The sequence below is a fragment of the Populus euphratica genome, unplaced genomic scaffold (assembly GCF_000495115.2).
Source record: "Populus euphratica unplaced genomic scaffold, PopEup_1.0 scaffold32.1, whole genome shotgun sequence".
Lineage (NCBI taxonomy): Eukaryota > Viridiplantae > Streptophyta > Magnoliopsida > Malpighiales > Salicaceae > Populus > Populus euphratica.
Genome location: NW_011499861.1, coordinates 1,216,627 through 1,237,568, shown reverse-complemented (window position 1 = coordinate 1,237,568; position 20,942 = coordinate 1,216,627). Strand labels below are relative to the sequence as shown.

Here is a 20,942-nt window from a genome sequence, read left to right as displayed (position 1 = left end):
GGGTATTTGAAAATGTGCAAGAATTGTCTTTTTTTAAGTATTTTTTTACTTAAAAATATATTAAAATATTTTTTATTTTTAAAAATTATTTTTAATATTAGAAATTCAAAATATAAAAAAATAATTTTAAAAAATTTTCCCAACCTTGATTTGGAACTTCAAAATATAAAAAAATAATTTTTAAAAATTTTCCCAACCTTGATTTGGAAGGCAATACCAGACAAGGGCTTAATTAAACCTATTAACATAACAAACCGGGTCCTCTTAACAATTCAGGAAAATAAAAACTTACTGATGAAGGAATTTGAAGGCAGAAAAAATGTCTTGAAAGACAAGAGAATGAAGATTATTGGGTTGCTTGTTACAGGATTCTCTCATTAAATGAAGTTAAGCTCCTTACAAGTTACAGGGTAATGGTGGGTTCATGTTAAGGCCTCTTTGTAACCAAGATTTTGGTATCTTTCCATTAGGTTTGACATTTTTTGGGATTATGATGCAAAAAGATGAGAGCAAAGACATAATTTTGGGAGGGAAAAGTTTTAAGCAGCTGGTAATAATAAGAGTTGAAGATAACCAACGTTCAAACTTTCACTTTTGATTCATATTTCTTGACTTATTTTTCATAACAGTGATCGAAAAATACAGAAATAATTTAATTTAAAGTAAATAAATAAATACTATTTTTAAAACATAAAATAAACTATTTCTATAAAGTGATGTCAGCAGGAGATCAAATTTGAAAGGGAACTTGAAAGGGTTTGGTGAAGCTTGTCAATAGCACAGATAATTCCCACAAAACCACTGTCGCAATCTCAACAGAGTACTTAGATTTGAGACAGAATAAGAAATCAGGGTTCTTTCTGAACTTCAATGTGTGTTTTCAAAAAAGAAGAAGAAGATAGAAAATATAATTTGGAGAGAGAGATATTATGCATTGAAGAAAGATGATTTAAGTTAGCCTTTTCCGTGGTTTAGCTTTGGGAGAGGCTGCTCGTATTGTTATATAAATAAAATAAAATAATTTAATATGTGTGGGTGTGTGTATATATTAAAAAGTTTCTTACCGATTTCTTAGCTGTGTGAATCACTGTAAGAACAGGACACGAAAATACCCTTCAAAATCCAATAAAAGAAAGAAACTCCCCGAATTGACCTCTCTCTCTCTCTCGCTACCTCCTCTCTTCACTAATTACTCAACTCACAAGCATCTTGCAATCACTCCACTTTGCCTTTGGCCTTGCTTCCCCCACCTTTCAACATCACAACGATTAGCTTATATGCATGTCTGTCCTGAGAGGCAAAGGATTGATTTTTTTTATGGAACTCTAAATGGGTTCATTAGAGAGTGGAGGAATCTCCTTCAAAAGAGACAGCAACAATCTTATTCGTTCTCATTCAGCTGGTAGAACTGAAAGAAACCCTTTTTTGTATAGACCCAGATCGAGACTTTCTCGTTTCTTGCTTTTCAAGAAGTTAGATTACATTCAATGGATTTGTACTGTTGCTGTTTTTCTCTTCTTTGTAGTTCTATTTCAGATGTTTTTGCCTGGTTCTGTTGTGGAGAAATCTGAACTAGGCTCTTCTCCATGGAGAGGAATGGAGCTGGTTAATAAGGATTTGTTGTATTTGAAGGAGATTGGTGGGTTAGATTTTGGTGAAGATATCAAGTTCGAACCTTCGAAGATATTACAAAAGTTTCAAAATGAGAACAGAGAGATGAATATGCCATTTACTAACGGGACATTAAGTCGTTTTCCTTATAGGAAACCGCAGCTTGCATTGGTTAGTTTCCGCTACTATTTGCTATAATCCATTGCTGTTCCTTTTTGTTATTTTTCTGCGGGGTTGACTTGTGGTCTAATTATGTTTTCTAATTCAGGTGTTTGCGGATCTGTTGGTTGATCCACAGCAACTGTTAATGGTGACTGTTGCTACTGCATTGCAAGAGATTGGCTACACAATTCATGTATGTATTTTGGTGCTTCAATTTTTAATGCCGATTGTTTGGTGAAAAGAAAAAAGCGAACTGTTCGAGCAACAATTGTGCATCTTTCTTTCTTTCTTTTTTTTTTAGTTTTTTAAGTGCTTGTGGTTCTCCATTAAGTTGTATAAGAATTTGTTAGATTAATGATATTTCATTCTTCTTGGCATCAAATTCTTGCAATTTGTTTGGCAGGTTTATACACTACAAGATGGTCCTGTGCAAAACATTTGGAAGAGCATGGGAATTCCGGTTACCATCATTCAAATTAGCCACAAACTTGAAATTGCTGTTGATTGGCTAAAGTATGCATGGCATTCTACTGCATTTTTGAAACATGATGAGCTTTTAATTATCATCTTTTTTTGAAAAAAAAAATATTGAGCATGGTTTGTGTCATTGAATTTAAAGGCTTTTGGTTGCATTGAATTTTGACGTATCCTTTTGCAGCTATGATGGCATACTTGTGAATTCTCTTGAAACAAGGAGTGTCATCTCTTGGTAAGATATATTACCATCTTTTCTCCCAAATAATAGATGTATCTCCAAAATTATGGTTTGACTCAAACTCTTTCTTTTATCCATTTCTCTGTTTCAATCATTCTATTTGTATGGGCAATCCTAAGTGATTAGTCTTTCATTAGCAGTGAATTAGGATAAACCTATTTAGTATTGTAATGATTTGAGGATGCTATCTTTACCCAGGAATCTTAAATTGTCCCTATGCCCAAGACTTGACAGCCTGTGCAAATTAAAATGCTCAGTGTGCTGAATGTGATGGAACACAATTTTGTTACTTCGTTCTAGTTGAAATGTATATATGAGGATAAAACCTTTCAGTAACTTAGTTAATTTATGTGAGACGCTACTTGTCTGAGTCAAGTAACATGATTGATTTCACTTCACCAGTTTTATGCAGGAACCTTTTAAGCCTGTGCCTCTTATATGGACCATCCATGAAAGAGCACTTGCTATTCGTTCAAGACAGTACACTTCAAGTTGGCAAATTGAGCTTCTGAATGATTGGAGAAAAGCTTTCAACCGGGCTACTGTAGTAGTCTTCCCAAATCACATCCTTCCGGTAATTGACTGTGATAAGTCTTCCACCTTGTGGACACTATCTGAAAATTCCATGGGGTTAATGTGGACTTGCAGATAGAATGCAACTCCCCAATAAATCTCATCTATATTTTAAAAAAATTCCTATACATAGTAATAAGCAACTTAATGTGTTGTAACGTTATTGTGTTGTGATGTTGTCCTCAATGTTCATGCTATTAACATTGGAGCTGAAGTTGGCATTAATCTCCATTTCTGCATATCAAACAGATGATGTACTCAGCATTTGATGCTGGAAACTATTATGTTATTCCTGGTTCCCCTGCTGAAGTATGGGAAGCAGATACTACAATGACACTGTACAATGATGATATACGTGTGAAGATGGGCTATGAGCCCACTGACGTTGTCATTGCAGTTGTGGGAAGTCAATTTTTGTACAGGGGTTTGTGGCTGGAGCATGCGCTTGTTTTGAAGGCTCTGTTACCACTTTTGCAAGACTTTCCATTGGATAGTAATTCAATTTCTCATCTCAAAATCATTGTTTTAAGTGGGGATTCTACTGGTAACTACAGTGCAGCTGTTGAGGTATGGTTTAGATGCATGCCTGGATTTAATTACATCTAAAAATAGATGCCAACTCCTGTGATCTCTTTATTTTCTCAGGCTATTGCTGTTAACTTGAGTTATCCAAGAGGAACTGTAAAACACTTTGCTGTTGATGGTGATGTGAATAGTGCCCTTAGCGCAGTTGATCTTGTGATATATGGATCCTTTCTTGAGGAGCAGTCTTTTCCTGAAATTTTGGTGAAAGCCATGTCCATAGGAAAACCCATCATAGCCCCAGATCTCTCCATGATCGGGAAATATGTAAGCCTTAGTTATTTTTTATATTTAGTCTTTATGCACAAACAGATTGAATTCACGAAGTACATTGATTTAAGTGGATGATTTGAAAGATGATCTCGCATTCCTGAGTGTTGTCAGCTCAACTAGCCTATCACCATCACTTAGAGTGGATCACTAGCCTTTCTGTTTTTTACTGCCTTTTCAGCTCTATCAAGACTCAATTTTCTTGATGAATAAGAACTCTTATTTCAATGGGGCTTACTCATAGCCTAAACCTGAGTTCTTATAAGGCTTATTTTGATCCTTGTATTTGTATGAATAGATTGCCTAACCTATTCTGATCCTTGTGCATGTATGAATTAGATTGCCTCCCTTTACCAGGGCAATAACTTCTTATTTATTTGCCCAATTTGTATATCTTTATCTAATCTTACAAGCCATTCATCTCAATATCCCCATATAGGTTTTGCTCATTTCTTGTCATCACATCAGGAACATTCTTTTATAGTTCATGTTGTTGCCTCATTAAGACTAATATTCTGTTTTGTGAATGGCTTCTTCAAATCAATTTGCACTGAGACATAATTTTTGTCCAATTCGATATATAGTCACTGCCCTTCTTTAAAGCCAGTGGCCCTGGAAACTAGCAGTTCTTAATTTTTTTTGGGCAATGACAAATTTTTTATCAGCTTTTTGAAATATCAAATAGACAATGATTAATAAAACATTATTGGTGTCATATTTTTATTTTACATTATAATGAATAATCTTCTTGTTACACACGTATGTCCATTAAGCAAACTACTGACTTTTTTGGCAATAACAATTAGGTTGATGACAGGGTGAATGGCTATCTTTTTCCCAAGGAAAACCTCAAGGTTTTGACACAGATTGTATTGCAAGCGATCTCCAAAGGGACATTATCACCTCTAGCTCGTAACATTGCTTCAATAGGAAAAAGTACAGCTAAAAACCTGATGGTTCTAGAAACCATTGAGGGCTATGCTAAACTACTTGAAAATGTTCTCAAGCTTCCATCAGAAGTTGCACTTCCTAAGGCTGTTCCAGAAATTCCTCCAAAACTAAAAAAAGAGTGGTGCTGGAATCTATTTAAAGTATTTCTAAATTCAACACATGAAGACATAACTTTGAAAAGTTCTAGATATTTAAACAAGGTTGAGGAACAGTGGAACCATGAGCAAGGAGAGAGCACTGGTTCAATTGCCGCTACCAATGATTCTTTCTCATATGACATTTGGGAGGAAGAGAAAAATATTCTGATGCTCAATACTAGAAAAAGAAGAGAGGAAGAAGAGGTAAGAGTTTGTGCAGTGATAAATATTAAGAGTAAATTTTGATGGAACAGGTCTTCCTGTTTTACATTATTGAAGTGCATCCTTTGTAAAATCTGACCTTTTTGATATTTGGCAGCTAAAAGATAGAACTGATCAACCTCGTGGAACATGGGAGGAAGTATATAGAAGTGCCAAAAGGGCTGATAGGTCCAGGAATGATTTACATGAACGGGATGAAGGAGAACTTTTGAGGACAGGGCAACCGTTATGCATATATGAACCATATTTTGGGGAAGGAACCTGGTCTTTTCTTCATCTAAGTTCACTTTATCGAGGCATAGGATTGGTGAGTTTGCATCTGTATTTTATACTGGAAATCCGTGTGCACAACATCTCTATTTTTCTCAAAGTTACTTGACTTTTGTGTCCTGTCAGATGATTGTTCCCAACATTATTGACATCACCCTCTTCTAACACGTAGCTTATGGTTAAAAATCTTCTGTGCTGATTATAAAGATTCTACTTTCTGAAGGTGTTAATTACTTGAACTTTCAATCTTAATCTTCCACATTTAGCAAGTTGAGGAAAAGGTAAATGGTCAGGGTATCTTTATTCATGTATCTGAAAGCTCTCCATTTGCATATTCCTCAGCACTATGGTGTGTTTTACCTGCAAAATGATTTTGGTTGAACACTTGCACGAAATCCTTTGCTCATCTCACATTGAAGGAATTTGAAGGCCCTTAGTCGCATATGCCTTTGCGATTGTAACCAAACCATGTGGCACCTTTTATTTTATGGAGCTTGCTTTATACTTCTGCTTGTAGTTGGAATTTATAAATTTGGTTTCCTTCCTGATTTTGTATACTGACTATGGTTGCAGTCCACAAAAGGTCGAAGACCCAGGACAGATGACATTGATGCACCCTCCCGTCTGTCACTTCTCAGCAACTCATACTATCGAGATGCCCTAGGTGATTATGGAGCTTTTTTTGCAATTGCAAATCGAATTGACCGTATTCACAAGAATTCTTGGATAGGGTTCCAATCTTGGAGAGCAACGGCAAGGAAGGTATATGATGATTCCCTATTTTCTGTCTACCCTGTATTCTTGCTGTCATGTTGTTTGCTCTGCCCTACATTGCAATTTTAGGATCTGATATTGATCTTTAATCCTGCATTTTTGGTCATTCAGACTGATATTGCCAGAACATGGTCAGATTTGAATCCACTGTAAAATGTGAAAAAGACAAGGTTACTTGCAACCACTTGGGCTTTCTGAGCGCATGTGGCAGTTGCAGAGATCAATTGATGCATCCTATGCAACTATAGTTACAAATGTGATTTGCCTTGCTTCAAAATGAGCTAAATTGATGAAATTTTTTTCTGGGATTCTAGCACCAAATTTCCTCTGGCCATTACCTTTACTATGAGTAGTTACCATTTTGGTTCTCTGAAATCTATGCAAGTAATGAGTTCATTGTTAAACAAATGCAATCTCATAATTAATTTCATACATTTAATGAACTATTTCTTATTCTGGGGTATAAACAGGCATCTTTGTCTAGGATTGCTGAAAAGGCATTGATAGATGCTATTGAAACACAAAAGCATCGGGACGCACTTTACTTTTGGGTCCCCATGGACATGGATCCAAGAAGTCACTTAACAAGGGACTTTTGGTCTTTCTGTGATGCTATAAATGCTGGAAATTGCAAGTAAGAGCTATGCTGTTTTATCAAGATTTATCATGTGAATCTTGACAATTGCGCTCCTTTCTCATTTGCATTCTTCTAGCTGATTTCCACCATTTAATTGTTGGTGATTGAAGGTTAGCTTTTTCCGAGGCTCTTAAGAGGATGTACGGCATCAAGCATGATTTGGATTCTTTACCATCCATGCCTGAAGATGGGGATACATGGTCTGTCATGTTGAGTTTTGCTTTGCCAACAAGGTCCTTCCTGGAGTTTGTAATGTTTTCAAGGTGTGATAAGTTGCGTTTGTTGGCTTTAGGAATTCAAAAATTCAAAGTGTAAGCTGGTTCAGATGCTGATTTGAACTGTTGAGTGCAGAATGTTTGTGGACGCATTGGATGCACAGATGTATGATGAGCACCATCAAAGTGGGCGATGTTATCTGAGTCCAGCTAAGGTAACTTCGAGTTCATTTGATGAGTTTTCTGTGCTGCAAGCATGTAACTTGTCTGTTCTTGGAATTTAGTTTGGGGACTAGTATGAGTTGAGTCTAGGTTTTCAATGAGTTCACCTGTAGAAACTCTGCAACCCCAAGTGCTAGACAACAGTTTCAACTGAAGCTCAGTTTACCCTTCAAGTTTATGATGAATAACTACAACCATACCATTCACCTCACTTGGTGCTCAATCGGCTGGCAAATTCTGTTTTTGGGAGATGCTGCTTGAACAGTCAACTAGGCATTTTAAATTCCCTCAAAATTGACAGATAGATCTGCAGTCCTTTTGATAACCGCAAGACCCTTTTTTTTTTTTTTTTCCTTTTATGTATTGCAGGATAAGCATTGCTACTCACGGGTTCTTGAGCTGCTCATAAATGTCTGGGCATACCACAGCGCAAGACAGATGGTGTACGTGAATCCTGAGACTGGCCTGATGAAGGAGCAACACACAGTCAAGAGCCGCAGAGGCAAGATGTGGGTTAGATGGTTCTCATACAGCGTTCTTAAGAGCATGGATGAGGACTTGGCTGAAGAGGCAGATTCTGATCGGCCCAAGAGAAGGTGGTTATGGCCTTCAACGGGTGAGGTTGTATGGGAAGGTGTATATGAGAAAGAGAGGAATCTACGGAATCATCAGAAAGAGAAGAGGAGACAACAAAGCAAGGACAAACAACAAAGAATGAGGAAAAAACACCGTCAAAAAGTGTTGGGAAAATACGTGAAGCCCCCACCAGAAGACATAGAAAATTCAAACTCTACAATGTCTACGTCAGAAACTTTATAGCATTAAGTTCACCCGTCCGACTATGGCCAGCATTTGGAGGTGGAGTCTAGCTCGATGATTCTTTTATATTTGATTTTTCCTCTTCAGTTCTTATTTGGCAAAAGGGATGCATGTGTTTGTATCTTTTTCATGAAGGGGTTTGTATTTAACTAACTGCATCCCTACGTCATTAGTGTTTGTGAGTGTATCAAATGTATACTAATTTTCCTGTTCATTTCATTTTTTTCACCCCATTGTAGAAGCTATTACATTCATAACCACAATGAAAGAAGAATTGTGTTGAGTATTTGTAATTTCAATAACTCATTATACTCCCATCCATGTTCCGCTGTCTTGAGAGCTTAATATACTCGCCAGATCACATTAGCAATAATTATAAGCTCATCAGCCTTGTCTTCCACATCGACCTCTGGATAGAAAATATAATCAGGCGACATTTGACCCGACCTTCAGATAGAAATTATAATCACGCGGTATCACCAAATTCAGGAACACAGCTAAGCTTCAGAAGGGTTAAACACCAATACAGGATTCAGACTGTAAGCATGATATAGGGCAATGAAACAGAGAGTGAAAAGGCTAAAATCAGTTGCATAGCGGGGAGTATTTCCTCTCATCACAGAAAAGAAACAAAATTGCAACCCTCATTTGGAGGGAGGAAACAACTACACCCAAGAGTGTCACCGCATGGTAAACGACATCAATTACATCTCTAGAAGGTGGGGTAAATAACATTCAACATCCTCAGGCAAAATCCTCTGTTCTCCCATTCTGGAAACTTATCAATACCTTGGAGCTGCAGCAGAAGACACAAGTCAGTCATGAAATCAGTCCAATCAATATCACCAGAGAATATTTACCAAATTGATGTTTCTACTAAACATGAGTCACGGGGACCTACCTCCACCTACTGTTGCTTCAGGCAACCGCTCAATTGAGTATTTGTGTTGAGTAATGTACATGATGGGCACACCAGGGATCTGCCACCAAGCAAGCAACTTCATATCAGAACCAATTTCATTTCAAATGCACAGGAAGAGAGTATTCACTTGAAGGTACCTTGCGGATCCTCCGCTTTAAATCTCGATCACATGTAGCAACAATATAGCATTTATGCTGTTCCCAAACAAATGATCTGGTTAGTTACATTAAAAAAACATGTTGAATAAACTGCAAATTAATTATCATGAAAGGCAGTATCCATAAAGTAAAATACTTTGAAATAGAGTCACATAAAGGATTATTCCTTGCAAATGGCCACTATTTTGTACTTTTTTTCTTCAAATAAAGATTATTGTTTTTCATAGAACAGAAAAAAAAGATGGACATGAATATTTAAAAGAATAATTTTCTTTAACTTCTGTAATTGCGCACACACTGCAAGGATTGGCTACTTTTTCCATTGTTACTGTCAAATAAATGGCAAAACCTATAAATCTCGTTTGATCCTTGTGCTCCTAGCAACATGAGGTACCATGTTTGCTAAATCCAACCCGTAGGGTTTAAAACAGGTTTGACCCTTATGCTCCTAGCAACATGAGGTACCATGTTTGCTAAATCCAACCCGTAGGGTTTAAAACAGGTTTGACCCTTATGCTCCTAGCAACATGAGGTACCATGTTTGCTAAATCCAACCCGTAGGGTTTAAAACAGGTTTGACCCTTATGCTCCTTGCAACATGATGTATCATGTTTGCTAAATCCAAGCCATAGGGTTTAAAATAAATGGTCACATTCTATTTCTATTAGTTAGCAAGTGGTTAGGGTGTTTTCCAGACTAGTGGGAAGTGGTGGGAATTTGTTGTAATCCAAACCATTCATTTGAAGTTAACAGTCCATATTTAATGAAAATGAAAGATCATCTTCCTGGCAAATTCAACTTAGCAAATAACTGGCTAATGCTTTTTAGCTTTGTATGATGAGGAGGGGGAGTTATCTCCAAGGTGGTTACTATTTTGAGAAAATAACACTCAACATGAAGAGTAGGCCAAATATATTCGCGTCAGATTTGTACCTTGGTAACCCTTTCAACAATACAATCATCAGCATAAGTTCCCTTGTGAACACAGGGTAGTCTCTCAAAACGTGGATCCTTAGCAATCCTGTTCAGACACAAACATCCATCATCAAAATTCTTGTAAATAAATGAAATTTGAACAGTAGTGAAGGTTGTTGGCCTCCAAATTACAAAAAGAAATAACATTGTGGATGTATACTATTAAGTGACAAAATTTACAAGCAGATTAGAACCACTTCCATAGACACATTCAACAACCTAGACTCTTGATGCAAAAAATAGCAGGTAAAAAAATATCAATTGCAAAACTCAGCAACATGAAATCATACCTTAAAGCCACACGGTACTTCTGACCTAACTTCTCAAGTTCTGCCATCACACAGTCTGTGATACAAGGTGTGCCTTCAAATCCAAAAAGTGGAAGTTATCGATAAACAAGCTATACAAATCCAAAAACTGAAAGATATCAACAAACAAGCAGTAAAAAGAAGTTCCGGACTTCATCTCATTCCCTAGCCAGTCTTATTACTCAGACAATTGAGATATTATTTAAATCAAAAGCATATAAATTAGAGCTACTAAAAAAAAAAGAGCAGAGGCTAGCGAACACACATTTCGCATACAAGCAGTCCAGCATCGCCTTCTCTAAATCCAACTACAAATGGAAAACCAGAAAATCGTAAGGGCCAAAATTTCAATTCCGTGGGCTGAGCCTACAGCAAGTTTAAGTTGACCTTTGCAATTTTTGAATCAAAACCAGATGGAAGTAAAAATTGGCAATTGCATTTAACACTAACTTTATTCTGAATAGAGAAATTGATGAAGTTGGTATCCACCAAAACCCTGTATGGCGGCCCCAATGCTGTGTTGTATGAGAAGAAGAGAGCTGAAGAAACCTGTGGACTGTACAAATAAACAAAAGAGAAGAGGGGTGGGGGGGCGTTACTTGAGCTCCAAATGTTTTTTTACTTTACTTGCTAGAACAAAAAACAACAATCATAGCAATAGTTATAAACATAAAAGCTTACACATTTCTCGGGAGCTTTTCGAGGGACAAATCTTTTTTCTTTGGATCCAAGACTTCTTCTTTATGTCTAGTAAGGGATTAAGCAGCAAAACTAATTAAGCAGAGAGCTAACATTAGAGAGGGAACTAAAATAATAAGAGAAAGAAACAAGTGCTTACTGTTTAATTGCTCTAGAGGTAATCATCTTCTTCATTTTTGCAAATTTCGGGCCTTTTTTGGCTCTCCCCATCGCGACGTTTGAAGAGTATAAATCCTAATATAGAGGGAGAGGTAAGAAGAGACTGTTTTTGCAAATTCCAACTCACTACCCCTTCCAAAAAAGATACTTATGCTGTTTGGCTCGCTAAAGTACTTTCAGTTTGGTCGATAACATACGCAGAGAGTGATGGCCTGATATTAGAAAATCTGACAGCAGCCTTTTTTTTGGGACGGGGACGGTGACGGTGAAGGAAAAAAATCAAAAGAGACGCCCGCCGCAGGGCATTTGTTTAACCTGGAAGATGTATATGAGCCGGAACTGAGTCCAGCCCAGGTTCCTTATTATATTGGGCTTCGTAGGATATTGAATCCAGCCCATTTTCCTTATTATATCGGGCTTCAGAGGATATTGAATCCAGCCCAGATAAAAAAATCTTTTTTTTTCCTTTTACTTCTAGAACGAAAAGCCTTTCTTTTTGTTTATTTTGATTGGTGCTGTTTATATATATATATATATCGTGACATAGTCTTTTGATTTTTATGATATTAATCAGAACTTCCATACAATATTTTTAATAAAAGAAATCCAACGGTTCATAACATGCAAGGATTAGTTCTAAGAAATTAAACATTGTTCGTAATTGGAGAACAATATCCATTTCGATCATCATGGTGCTGGTTCCAAAGCATTAGACCTTTATATTTATTTATGTTTTATTTGAAAATATAATTGTGATTACTTTTTAAATAATTTTTTGTATAAAAATATATGTTAATACTTTTTTTTATTTTTTAACAATTATTTTTGATACCAACACATCAAAATAATTTTAAAATACTAAAAATATATTAATTTAAAATTAATAAAAAATATAAAAACAAATAAATCGTTAGAACGTTTCCTACATAACCATTGCCTGCAGCCTGTTGAGAAGCTGAAAGTCCAACAAGAACTTCTGGGCCGGAACAAATGACGTCCACTGGTTCCCTGAATCATTAAATTTTTAGGCCCATTTCAAAAATACTTTCTAACAAAATTTAAATTTTATTTATTTATTTCAAATTAATATCTTTTTTTAATATTTTTAGATTATTTTAACATGTTCATGTTAAAAATAATTTTTTAAAAATAGAAAATATTATTTTAATATATTTTGAAATAAAAAATACTTAACCCAAGATTATTTTTTTAAAGCCATCGTCCGTATGGATCAATACTTACGCATACAGGATAGCAATAAGAAAAAGTGGATAACAAAATATATGAGTAGCATATTCATGCTGTTTATTATCGCACAAAATTAAAGTGAGATGAGAAATAAAGCAGCGCAAGCTTCTATCGCCCGTAGTGAAAATCAGAAAGACTGATTATTTGGCTAGATATCATAGATTAAAAAAAAATGTATAGAATAATGGCAAATCCACACAAGCAACTACCGGAGAGAGAGCACCTCCAGCATTACACTGCCATCATGTTTTACGATTAGGGGAGAGGGGAGAGGGTGGTGTTCTGTTTGCTGGGGGGAGAAAATGAAGAGGGTGTTTATTTCTTCGTTAAAAAAACAGTTTTTGAAAATTTTTAATTTTAATTTTTATAATATTAGATTATTTTTATTTGTTGTTGTTTTAAATGAATTTTAAAAAAATAAAAAATATATATTATTTTGATATATTTTTTAATTAAAAAAATATTTTAAAAAAGAACTTGACTTGCAGCCTGTGTAGTTTTGCGGTGATAAAGTATTTTTATATAAATCTAATATTTTAAAATTATTTTAATATATTGATGATAAAAATAAATTTTAAAAAATAAAAAATATATTATTTTTATATTTTTCGGAAAAAAACCCAATCACCCCCTTAATCGTCGTGAGAATAAATGAATCAAAGCTCAATGGGATGGGCTGGGAACTTTAGGCCGACGTGTCCAATAAAACAAAGGATAAAATCTGTTAACTGGATAAACACAATATCTTTCAAATACCAAAGGGCCCACGCAGAATTCTAGTTAAACCGAGCTACATTTGGAATCGCGAAACGTGGACGTCGATAAAAAGGTCTTACGTGGCAAGAAAACTCCAGAGAGTTCACCGGTAGTTGGCGGGGGCGCGCGAAACATCTGGAAGGGAGGAGAAGATGATTTCGACATGTCTTAACAGTTGAAAATACCTCTTGGTAAGTTGGCATATAAAAGGCAATATCTAACACAAGATTAATATCAGGAAAATCAGAAATCAGTTGATAAAAAGAAACACGCTCGCGGTTTCGAGAATTTGAAGCTTTTGTTTTTAGGTTGGTGGGGTGGATTGATTAGCGCTGCTGTGTCAATTGGATTTGTGGAAACGTTAGGCTGGACATTTCGTTTTCTCCTTGTTACTTTGTATTAAAGCTAAAAGAGAATGTAAGTTACTCCTCCTGCTTTGTAGATGATTGCTTGGCTTTGATTTCATAATCTTGTTATCTGTTGATCTGTGGGAGATTTATTGAAATGTAAAGGGATGTTCTTGCTCAATGAATGAATCGATAATGCCAGTAATTTTATACCTTCTAGGAATTATTTCTTTCTACAATTTGTGGATTTACAATGCATCAAGTTGTTGTTAAAAGGTTTTAGAGGATTTCTTAAGGGTTTACATGTGCATAGGTTCTTCTCTGGAACAGCATAAGATTTATTCCATTTTTAAGCTATCGGTTAATAAGAAAATCGAAGACTAAGCATTCAGTATGATGTTTTGAATGTATAAAAGCTGATATTTCTATGAATTCATGCAACTTCTTTATAATTATTACTATTTGTTCTTTTTTCTTTCTATTGCTCTTTGTGTCTGTTGTTGGATATGTCCAGATGGTGGCCTCTGTTCTTTTATCGCTCTCCTTGATGAAAAAAATAATTGTTGGCTCTGTGTCGATGTTCAAGATGATCGTTCATGCTGATCTGCATTTTAACTTTTTCAGTTACATCGTACATCGACCTCTGGTGGTCTTTGAGCCAGGAATTTCAACCTGCTAAATTGCTGCCAAGGCTTCTTGGTTTGGATAAGCTTTACCGAAAATGATGCCTGTGTATAGATACATGGACTCACACCCGATGCGCGGAGACCATGCACCTCCTATGCAGCATTATCATCCAAGCATTGGGGCTGTTTCACCTCATATGCATGTTGATCCATCCAAATCTGCTGCTCCATATGGACTTTGTCCTTATGGGAACATCTTCGGGTACTCGGTTCCATGCCATGCCTGCTGTGGCCATGGTAACTTCACTGGTTACTACGGTCCCATACCTTCTTGTTCTCATTTTCCACCACCTCAATATCAGTGCTATGGATATCCTCCGTATCATGAAACTATGCCTGTACAGTATGTCCCTTCTCCAAATTATTCGATGGAACAGCCAAGACATGAATATGACAAGGTCTTCTCTAGCAACAATCATTGCTGTGGTTGCCGGAGTCGCACCCATGACCAGAAGAGAGATGAAAGTGTGAAGGTGGAGGAGCTGGATCCTGACTCTCAGAAGAAAGAAGGCGACGCCTTGGTTCCATTCCAGGTGAAAAATTACCCGTACCCATTTATGTGGATCCCACCAGACAAAATAAAGAATGAAAAAGATAGAAAACCTGTGGACTCAGAAATGGCAAGCGGGGAGAAGGCTTCACCAGTTATGAAGCCTCCTAAGACTGTAAAGCCACCCGAAGAAAAACCGAGAGTGTGGAATGGCTGGGTTCCTCTTGACTTGAAAAGCTTTGGACCCTTCATGCAAGCTGAAGATCAGAAGAGAACTCAAAATCATCAAAATGAGGACGAATTGCAACAATTTCCATTTCCTATATTCTGGCTGCCACCATACAACAAACTACCCTATATTCTGGCTGCCACCATACAACAAACAGAATGACACTTCCAACAAAGATGGTGCACAGACAATTGCATCTTCAAAACCTGAAGACGAGCCACCTTCTGCGGTCAAGTTCTTCCCAGTGAAACTACCTGGCAGCGGCGATGGCTCTAACAATCTTCTAGAAGGCCAATACAATTCTAGAGACCAAGGAAGTTCAGGGACAGAAAGCACTCCTGTTAAACAAATGGAATTGCATGGGGAGAAGGAAGGGGCTAACCAGAAAAGCATACCAGTGCAGCAAATGGAAGCATTTAGGGAGAAGGAAGATTCTGAAGGCATGGGTAAGAGAGGTAGAACTGCCTCTTTGAAAAATGCAGAAGGTAACCCAACCGGTAACTCTTCTGAGACCTGTGCAAAAAGACAATCCTTAGCCTCCCCAAAGGCATCGAAGTTACCTCCTGTTTGTTTAAGAGTTGACCCATTGCCTAAGAAGAAGAATGGAAATTCAGGCTCAAGGTCTCCTAGTCCTCCAGGGTCAAAAGGTCAGCTGCAGGAGGCATCAAAGGACACTTCTAAACCTTCTGCTTCATCAGGTTTAAAAGCAAATATTCATCATGACCCACAAGTTCAGAATGCCGCTCTAAGTAGCGGCAAGGAGTTAGAGGCAAATAAAAGAGGTGGGAAAATCATAGAGGTCGTAGAGAGGGGACGTATTGAAAACAAGGATGGCGAAGCAAGGAATGAATCTCGAACTCAGACTCCCGTTGCCTTAACAGATGTTCAAAAGGAGGTCTTAAGAAACCCAAAAGCAGAGGAAGCTGAAACTCATGATGATAAATACGTGAAAAAAGAGGAACAAGGAGCAAGAGATGCTAAAGATTTGGCAGCTGGTGAAGCAACCAAGTCAAAGGAAGTAACAGATGCAACCAGATCAGCAATTGATGAAAATAAAGAACAGAGAAAGAACTTATCAGATGAAGCAGCCGCCTTGCTTATACAATCAGCTTATCGTGGGTTTGAAGTGAGGAGATGGGAACCTTTGAAGAAATTAAAGCAAATTGCTAAGGTCCAGGAGCAGGTAGTTGTGGTTAGAGATAAGATTTATGCTCTCGAGTCCTCTTCTGACCTCCAGAAAGATGATCAGCAAAGGGCAGTCATTGGAGAAATGATAATGAGCCTTCTGCTGAAATTGGACTCTATCCAGGTACGTATGCATGATGCAACTATCAATGACTTCTTGCTCTTGAAGCGTTTGCACAAGGAAAGGAAAATTTGAATTTTCTGTGCATAATACAAGTTATCCAGGAGGATTGACTGTGCAAATGCCATTTGTTTGCTTAGCAGCAGTTATGTGTCCAATTATTACTAGGCATAGCAATGAGTAGTACGATGAGCAACTTTTTGTGTGGCATTTTGTCTTGTAGAACTTTGGAATTGTTTTCTGGAATGAATTATTACTAGGCATAGCAATGAGTAGTAGAATGAGCAACTTTGGAATTGTTTTCTGGAATTAAGTGTCTTGATTCAATTCTTGGTTATTTTTGCTCCCCAGGGCTTGCATCCAACTATCAGGGATATCAGGAAATCCTTAGCAAGGGAACTTGTAGCTCTACAGGAGAAGCTTGATTCACTCATAATGAAGAAGTGCGAAGAAACTTCTGCGCCCAAAAATTCTGAGGACCATCTCATCCCATCCAGTGTCATTACAGCAATCCAGGATGCACAAAAAATGGAGCTAGGAGAACAGCCAGGTTACTGTCTTTCTCAAATGGTAGACTCTGGAGGTGACTCGGAGGATAAGGAAACTTCAAAGTCTCCTATTGTTATCAAAGAGGAGCACAGGGAATCTGAAAATGAAGGTAGGGAGGTCGAAATTGATGGAGGGTCTTACGTGGCAGAGCAAGAAAACAAGGTTGGCAGTGGAGGGTTCCAATCTAGTGAAGTTGCTATGACAGAGAATGGGCAGGAAACGTCAGCAATTGAACAATCTGTCCTATCCCAGTCACAGGAGAGTGCAAAAGAGGAGATCAGGGGAATTCTACCGGAGAATATGTGCTGCAGTCCACATAACAAGCAGGAAGCTGGATGGATGAAACTGAGCAATGTGGAAAATAGTCCTGAAGTGAAAGGAACTGAAGCACCGGCACATGAAATAAGTGGTAAGGTGGGTGCCATTTCTGATAAAGAGGAAGAATGTGGAACAGAATTGGTGGCAGTCAAAGATGGTGAGGAGATGGAATCAAATGCATCATGGTCATCTTCAACTGCTAACTCTCCTGATTCGACAACTTCTGCAAAAACTATTGACGTAAATTTGCTACAAGAATTCCCTTCAGGACTGATTGATGACGAGGCACCAGAGAAATTGGACAACTCGAATATTCAGGAGAATGAAGTTCGATGTGGTGGGGACAATAAAGATGATACAGAACCGTCTTCATTAAAAGAGGTGATAATCCCAATTGAGCTACAGCACCAGTGCATGGAAGTGCTCAAGAAAGGGGCTTTTCTTGCTGAATCAGAGGATTCAGTGAAGGTTGGCCCTGAAAAGGATGACAGCCATGAAGATGCAATGGTTGGGGTGTGTGCGCAACAGCCTCAAGCATTAGATGTCAAAAATGATGAGGAAAAAGTGGAAATACGTGGACAGGAAAAGGTGCTATGCTTTTCCCGGGAACAAGAAGAAAGCAATGAAGAAAAGCAGAAAGATGACAATAGCCAAACTGAACATAGCTGCTCTTCTGAATTAGCAAACAAGATCTTTTCTCAAGAGGAGGAAGTGCAAGCTGAGGAAGAAAACGACAACGATTGCCAGCCACTAACAGATTGTGGAAATGAAGAAATGAAGTTGGAAGTAAAGCAATCCCATGATCTACGGGTCTTGAGTGATAATGACGCCATGGAAGATCGGCTGGATGGATCGGAAACCACCAAGAGTTTATCCATGATTGGACCGAACCTTTCTCAAATGCGTGCGGAGCATGATGAAGAGAAAGGAGAGGAACTGCCTGCATCATCCACTGCCATTTCCAGCCAGGTATCTGCTGATGAACAGGGGATGGGAATCGAAAGTCAGAGAAAGCTGGTTGATGAGAATGAGAAACTGAGAGAGATGATGGAGCTATTAATGGAGACAGGAAAGGATCAGTTGACTGTTATATCCAATCTGACTGAGAGAGTGAAAGATTTGGAGAAAAAACTTACCAGGAAGAAGAAAGTATGGGCAAAACGGTTTAGGACAGCAAGTCCACCTTCCAGTGCAAGGCCATCAGTCAAGTCCCCAAGGAGAAAAGCTGGTGTTGCAACTTAACCATATTGGATTTTGTGATGTTCAGTATGTGAGTGAGATAACTCCGCACGCTCTTTGTAGATATATGTTCACATGCCATAATAAACACTCTTATGGAAAGCTGGTTTTGTTACTAGAACGCAATGTTTGATTTTCTGTCAAGTTTCATCTTTCTTAATATAGCCTGGCTGGCTGTTTTTGCTAAGTGGTTTCAACAGGTCACCAACGTCATCGCTATTTGGGTTTAGATTGCAGTCCTTCCCTCATTATTGAACATTCTGAACATTGTAGTGGTTTATCAGTGCCGTCGTTTTGTAATTGTTTGAGTGCTAGTCTGTGATTGCTCTTCCTTAGGCCCTCAGCCTCTGGCCCAGTTCGTTGGTATAAGTGCATTGTTGGTAAATTTCCCCGCAACCGCATCGATTGTAAGTAGTTTTTTTATGAGAGGTGATTTTTTAAAAAATAAATTATTTTTTAATGCTTGGTAGAAAAAAATAAAAAATAAATTAAAATATTTTTAAATTAAAAAATATTTTTTTAATTTTTAATTTTATTAAATTTATTAAAATAATGAGAAATAAGTTTTACAAATTAAATAAAAATAAAATTATATATATATATATATATAAATTATCTTAAATAAAATAAATAATAATAAAAATTAAATTTTATAAAAAAATTAAAAGAAGAAGAAATTAGAATAATATTAATAATTATTTAATAAAATATTTTAAATAAAATAAATAACAATTAAAAAAATAAGTATCAAATTTGATAAATAAAAAATTTTAATTAAAAAATAAAAAATAAAAAATAATTATAAAAATAAAAAATAAATTTTAAAAGATGAAATTAAAATAATATTTAAAATAATATATATATATATATATATAATAATTAAAAGTTTGAGAATCAAATTTAATATAATAATTAAAATAAATAATATTTTTAAATTTTTCACAATTTCTAAAAAGTATTTTTTGACTAAAAAAAAAACACTTTCTTGAAAATCAAGATAAATTTTTCTCTAACTAAAAAGTATTTTTCACTGACCAATTTTTTAAAAAAAAAAACACTTTCTTGAAAACCAAGATAAATTTTTCTCTCATTAAAAAGTATTTTTCACTGACCAACTTTTCTAATGATAAATAAACACAGAAAAGTTTGGGAAGTGATTCTTAAAAAATCTCTTTCCATTAAATAAATATCCTTTTAATAACAAAAGCTAAAATAGTTATGTAATTGAGTTTGATAATGAATATTTTTTATTTTACAATTAAAAATATTTTTAATATTAACATATTAAAATATCTTTAAAAAATCATTTTATTGGGTAATGTTATTCCAAACATGTTCCCAAATGGCTTTCTAGTTTCATCCTATACCATGACCTTGCAATTAAAAAATAATGTCTAAATGTTGTAAGCATGTTTTAAATAATTTTTTTTTAAAAAAAAACCTAAGTATCATAAATATATTTCAAAGAATTTTTTTAAAAAAAAAACTAACAATTTAAATTATAACTCTAACGGGATCTAATAAACTAATTTTATTTTATTGAAAAAAAAAATCATGATAGCTTGAGGTGGTATAAAAGGCATGCAGCGTATTAAAGGGAGATTCAACATGGATTGACAAACAAAACTCATGATCCACATTATGAAATCAGGATAATTTTATAGAAAAAAATTAAAAAAAATCATAACATAATTATTTTTTTAAATACTAAACAATTAAAAAAACAAGCAAAAAAAAAAAGATATCTATTGTATTAACTTTTCTAACTTGTGACCCCAATCATGAGACTTGAAGCACCATATATGGAAAAGTCACGAAACTCAATCCCTAATAAATTAAATGTTAAAAAATAAAATTAAAAAAAATATATACAAAAAGATAAAAAAAATAGCAACCGGAAGAATGAGAATAAAAATAAAAATACAACATAAATTAAAGGGCAATTATAAATCTTTAATTGAATGGTAAAATTAAAAATAAAAATAACCTTTACAAAAAAAAATAGAACAAATTAAAATATATACGCACACCATAAATTTGGATTAAGTGGTGATATTGAAAACCAATAAAAATTGCATAAAATAATTAAGAAAAAAATTGATATTGAAAACCAATAAAAATTGCATAACATAATTAAAAAAAAATAAAAATTAAAAGAATGAATATCATAATAAAAAACAAAACATGACAGATTGAGATTAAATAATAAAATTAAAAAAATAATCAAGACTCTACAAAAAGGCCAAGATAAAAATTATAAATAAAAAAATATATATTAAATTTAAAGATAAAATAAAGTGAGAGGCAATTTTGAAAATATAAATGGTCAATTCCAAAAACCAAGAAGAAAAGAAAATAAAATAAAAAATTGTCAGCACTAAAACAAAGTTTCA

At 35.6% G+C, this 20,942-nt stretch overlaps 3 protein-coding genes across 4 annotated transcripts; 2 read left to right on the top strand and 1 right to left on the bottom strand.

Annotated features, from left to right (window-relative positions):
* Window positions 1-1,078: 1,078 nt before the first annotated feature.
* On the top strand, window positions 1,079-8,475 carry LOC105124809 (uncharacterized). The gene is made up of 14 exons (XM_011024947.1): window positions 1,079-1,782; window positions 1,880-1,966; window positions 2,177-2,286; window positions 2,432-2,482; window positions 2,891-3,062; window positions 3,311-3,628; window positions 3,707-3,910; window positions 4,720-5,205; window positions 5,321-5,530; window positions 6,067-6,255; window positions 6,738-6,901; window positions 7,015-7,167; window positions 7,256-7,334; window positions 7,711-8,475. Exons 1-14 carry the CDS (start codon window positions 1,330-1,332, stop codon window positions 8,158-8,160), a joined length of 3,126 nt encoding a protein of 1,041 aa, XP_011023249.1. The 5' UTR covers window positions 1,079-1,329; the 3' UTR covers window positions 8,161-8,475.
* Window positions 8,476-8,636: 161 nt separating this feature from the next.
* Window positions 8,637-11,681, bottom strand: LOC105124810 (rRNA-processing protein FCF1 homolog). 2 transcript variants are annotated; one of them, XM_011024949.1, is made up of 9 exons: window positions 11,362-11,681; window positions 11,205-11,270; window positions 10,974-11,079; window positions 10,789-10,831; window positions 10,506-10,578; window positions 10,174-10,261; window positions 9,220-9,276; window positions 9,035-9,140; window positions 8,637-8,985 (listed from the first exon to the last, which is right to left on the bottom strand). In XM_011024949.1, the coding sequence occupies exons 1-8, from the start codon at window positions 11,430-11,432 to the stop codon at window positions 9,048-9,050; spliced, it is 597 nt and encodes a 198-aa protein (XP_011023251.1). In that variant the 5' UTR covers window positions 11,433-11,681; the 3' UTR covers window positions 8,637-8,985; window positions 9,035-9,047. The 2 variants fall into 2 exon arrangements, with proteins under 2 accessions (XP_011023251.1, XP_011023250.1); XM_011024948.1 differs by having other exon boundaries at window positions 8,637-8,956; window positions 9,062-9,140; window positions 11,362-11,680.
* A 1,916-nt stretch (window positions 11,682-13,597) lies between these two features.
* On the top strand, window positions 13,598-18,849 carry BAG6 (BCL-2-associated athanogene 6). The gene is made up of 4 exons (XM_011024950.1): window positions 13,598-13,802; window positions 14,357-15,246; window positions 15,281-16,446; window positions 16,795-18,849. The coding sequence occupies exons 2-4, from the start codon at window positions 14,454-14,456 to the stop codon at window positions 18,550-18,552; spliced, it is 3,717 nt and encodes a 1,238-aa protein (XP_011023252.1). The 5' UTR covers window positions 13,598-13,802; window positions 14,357-14,453; the 3' UTR covers window positions 18,553-18,849.
* Window positions 18,850-20,942: the final 2,093 nt, after the last annotated feature.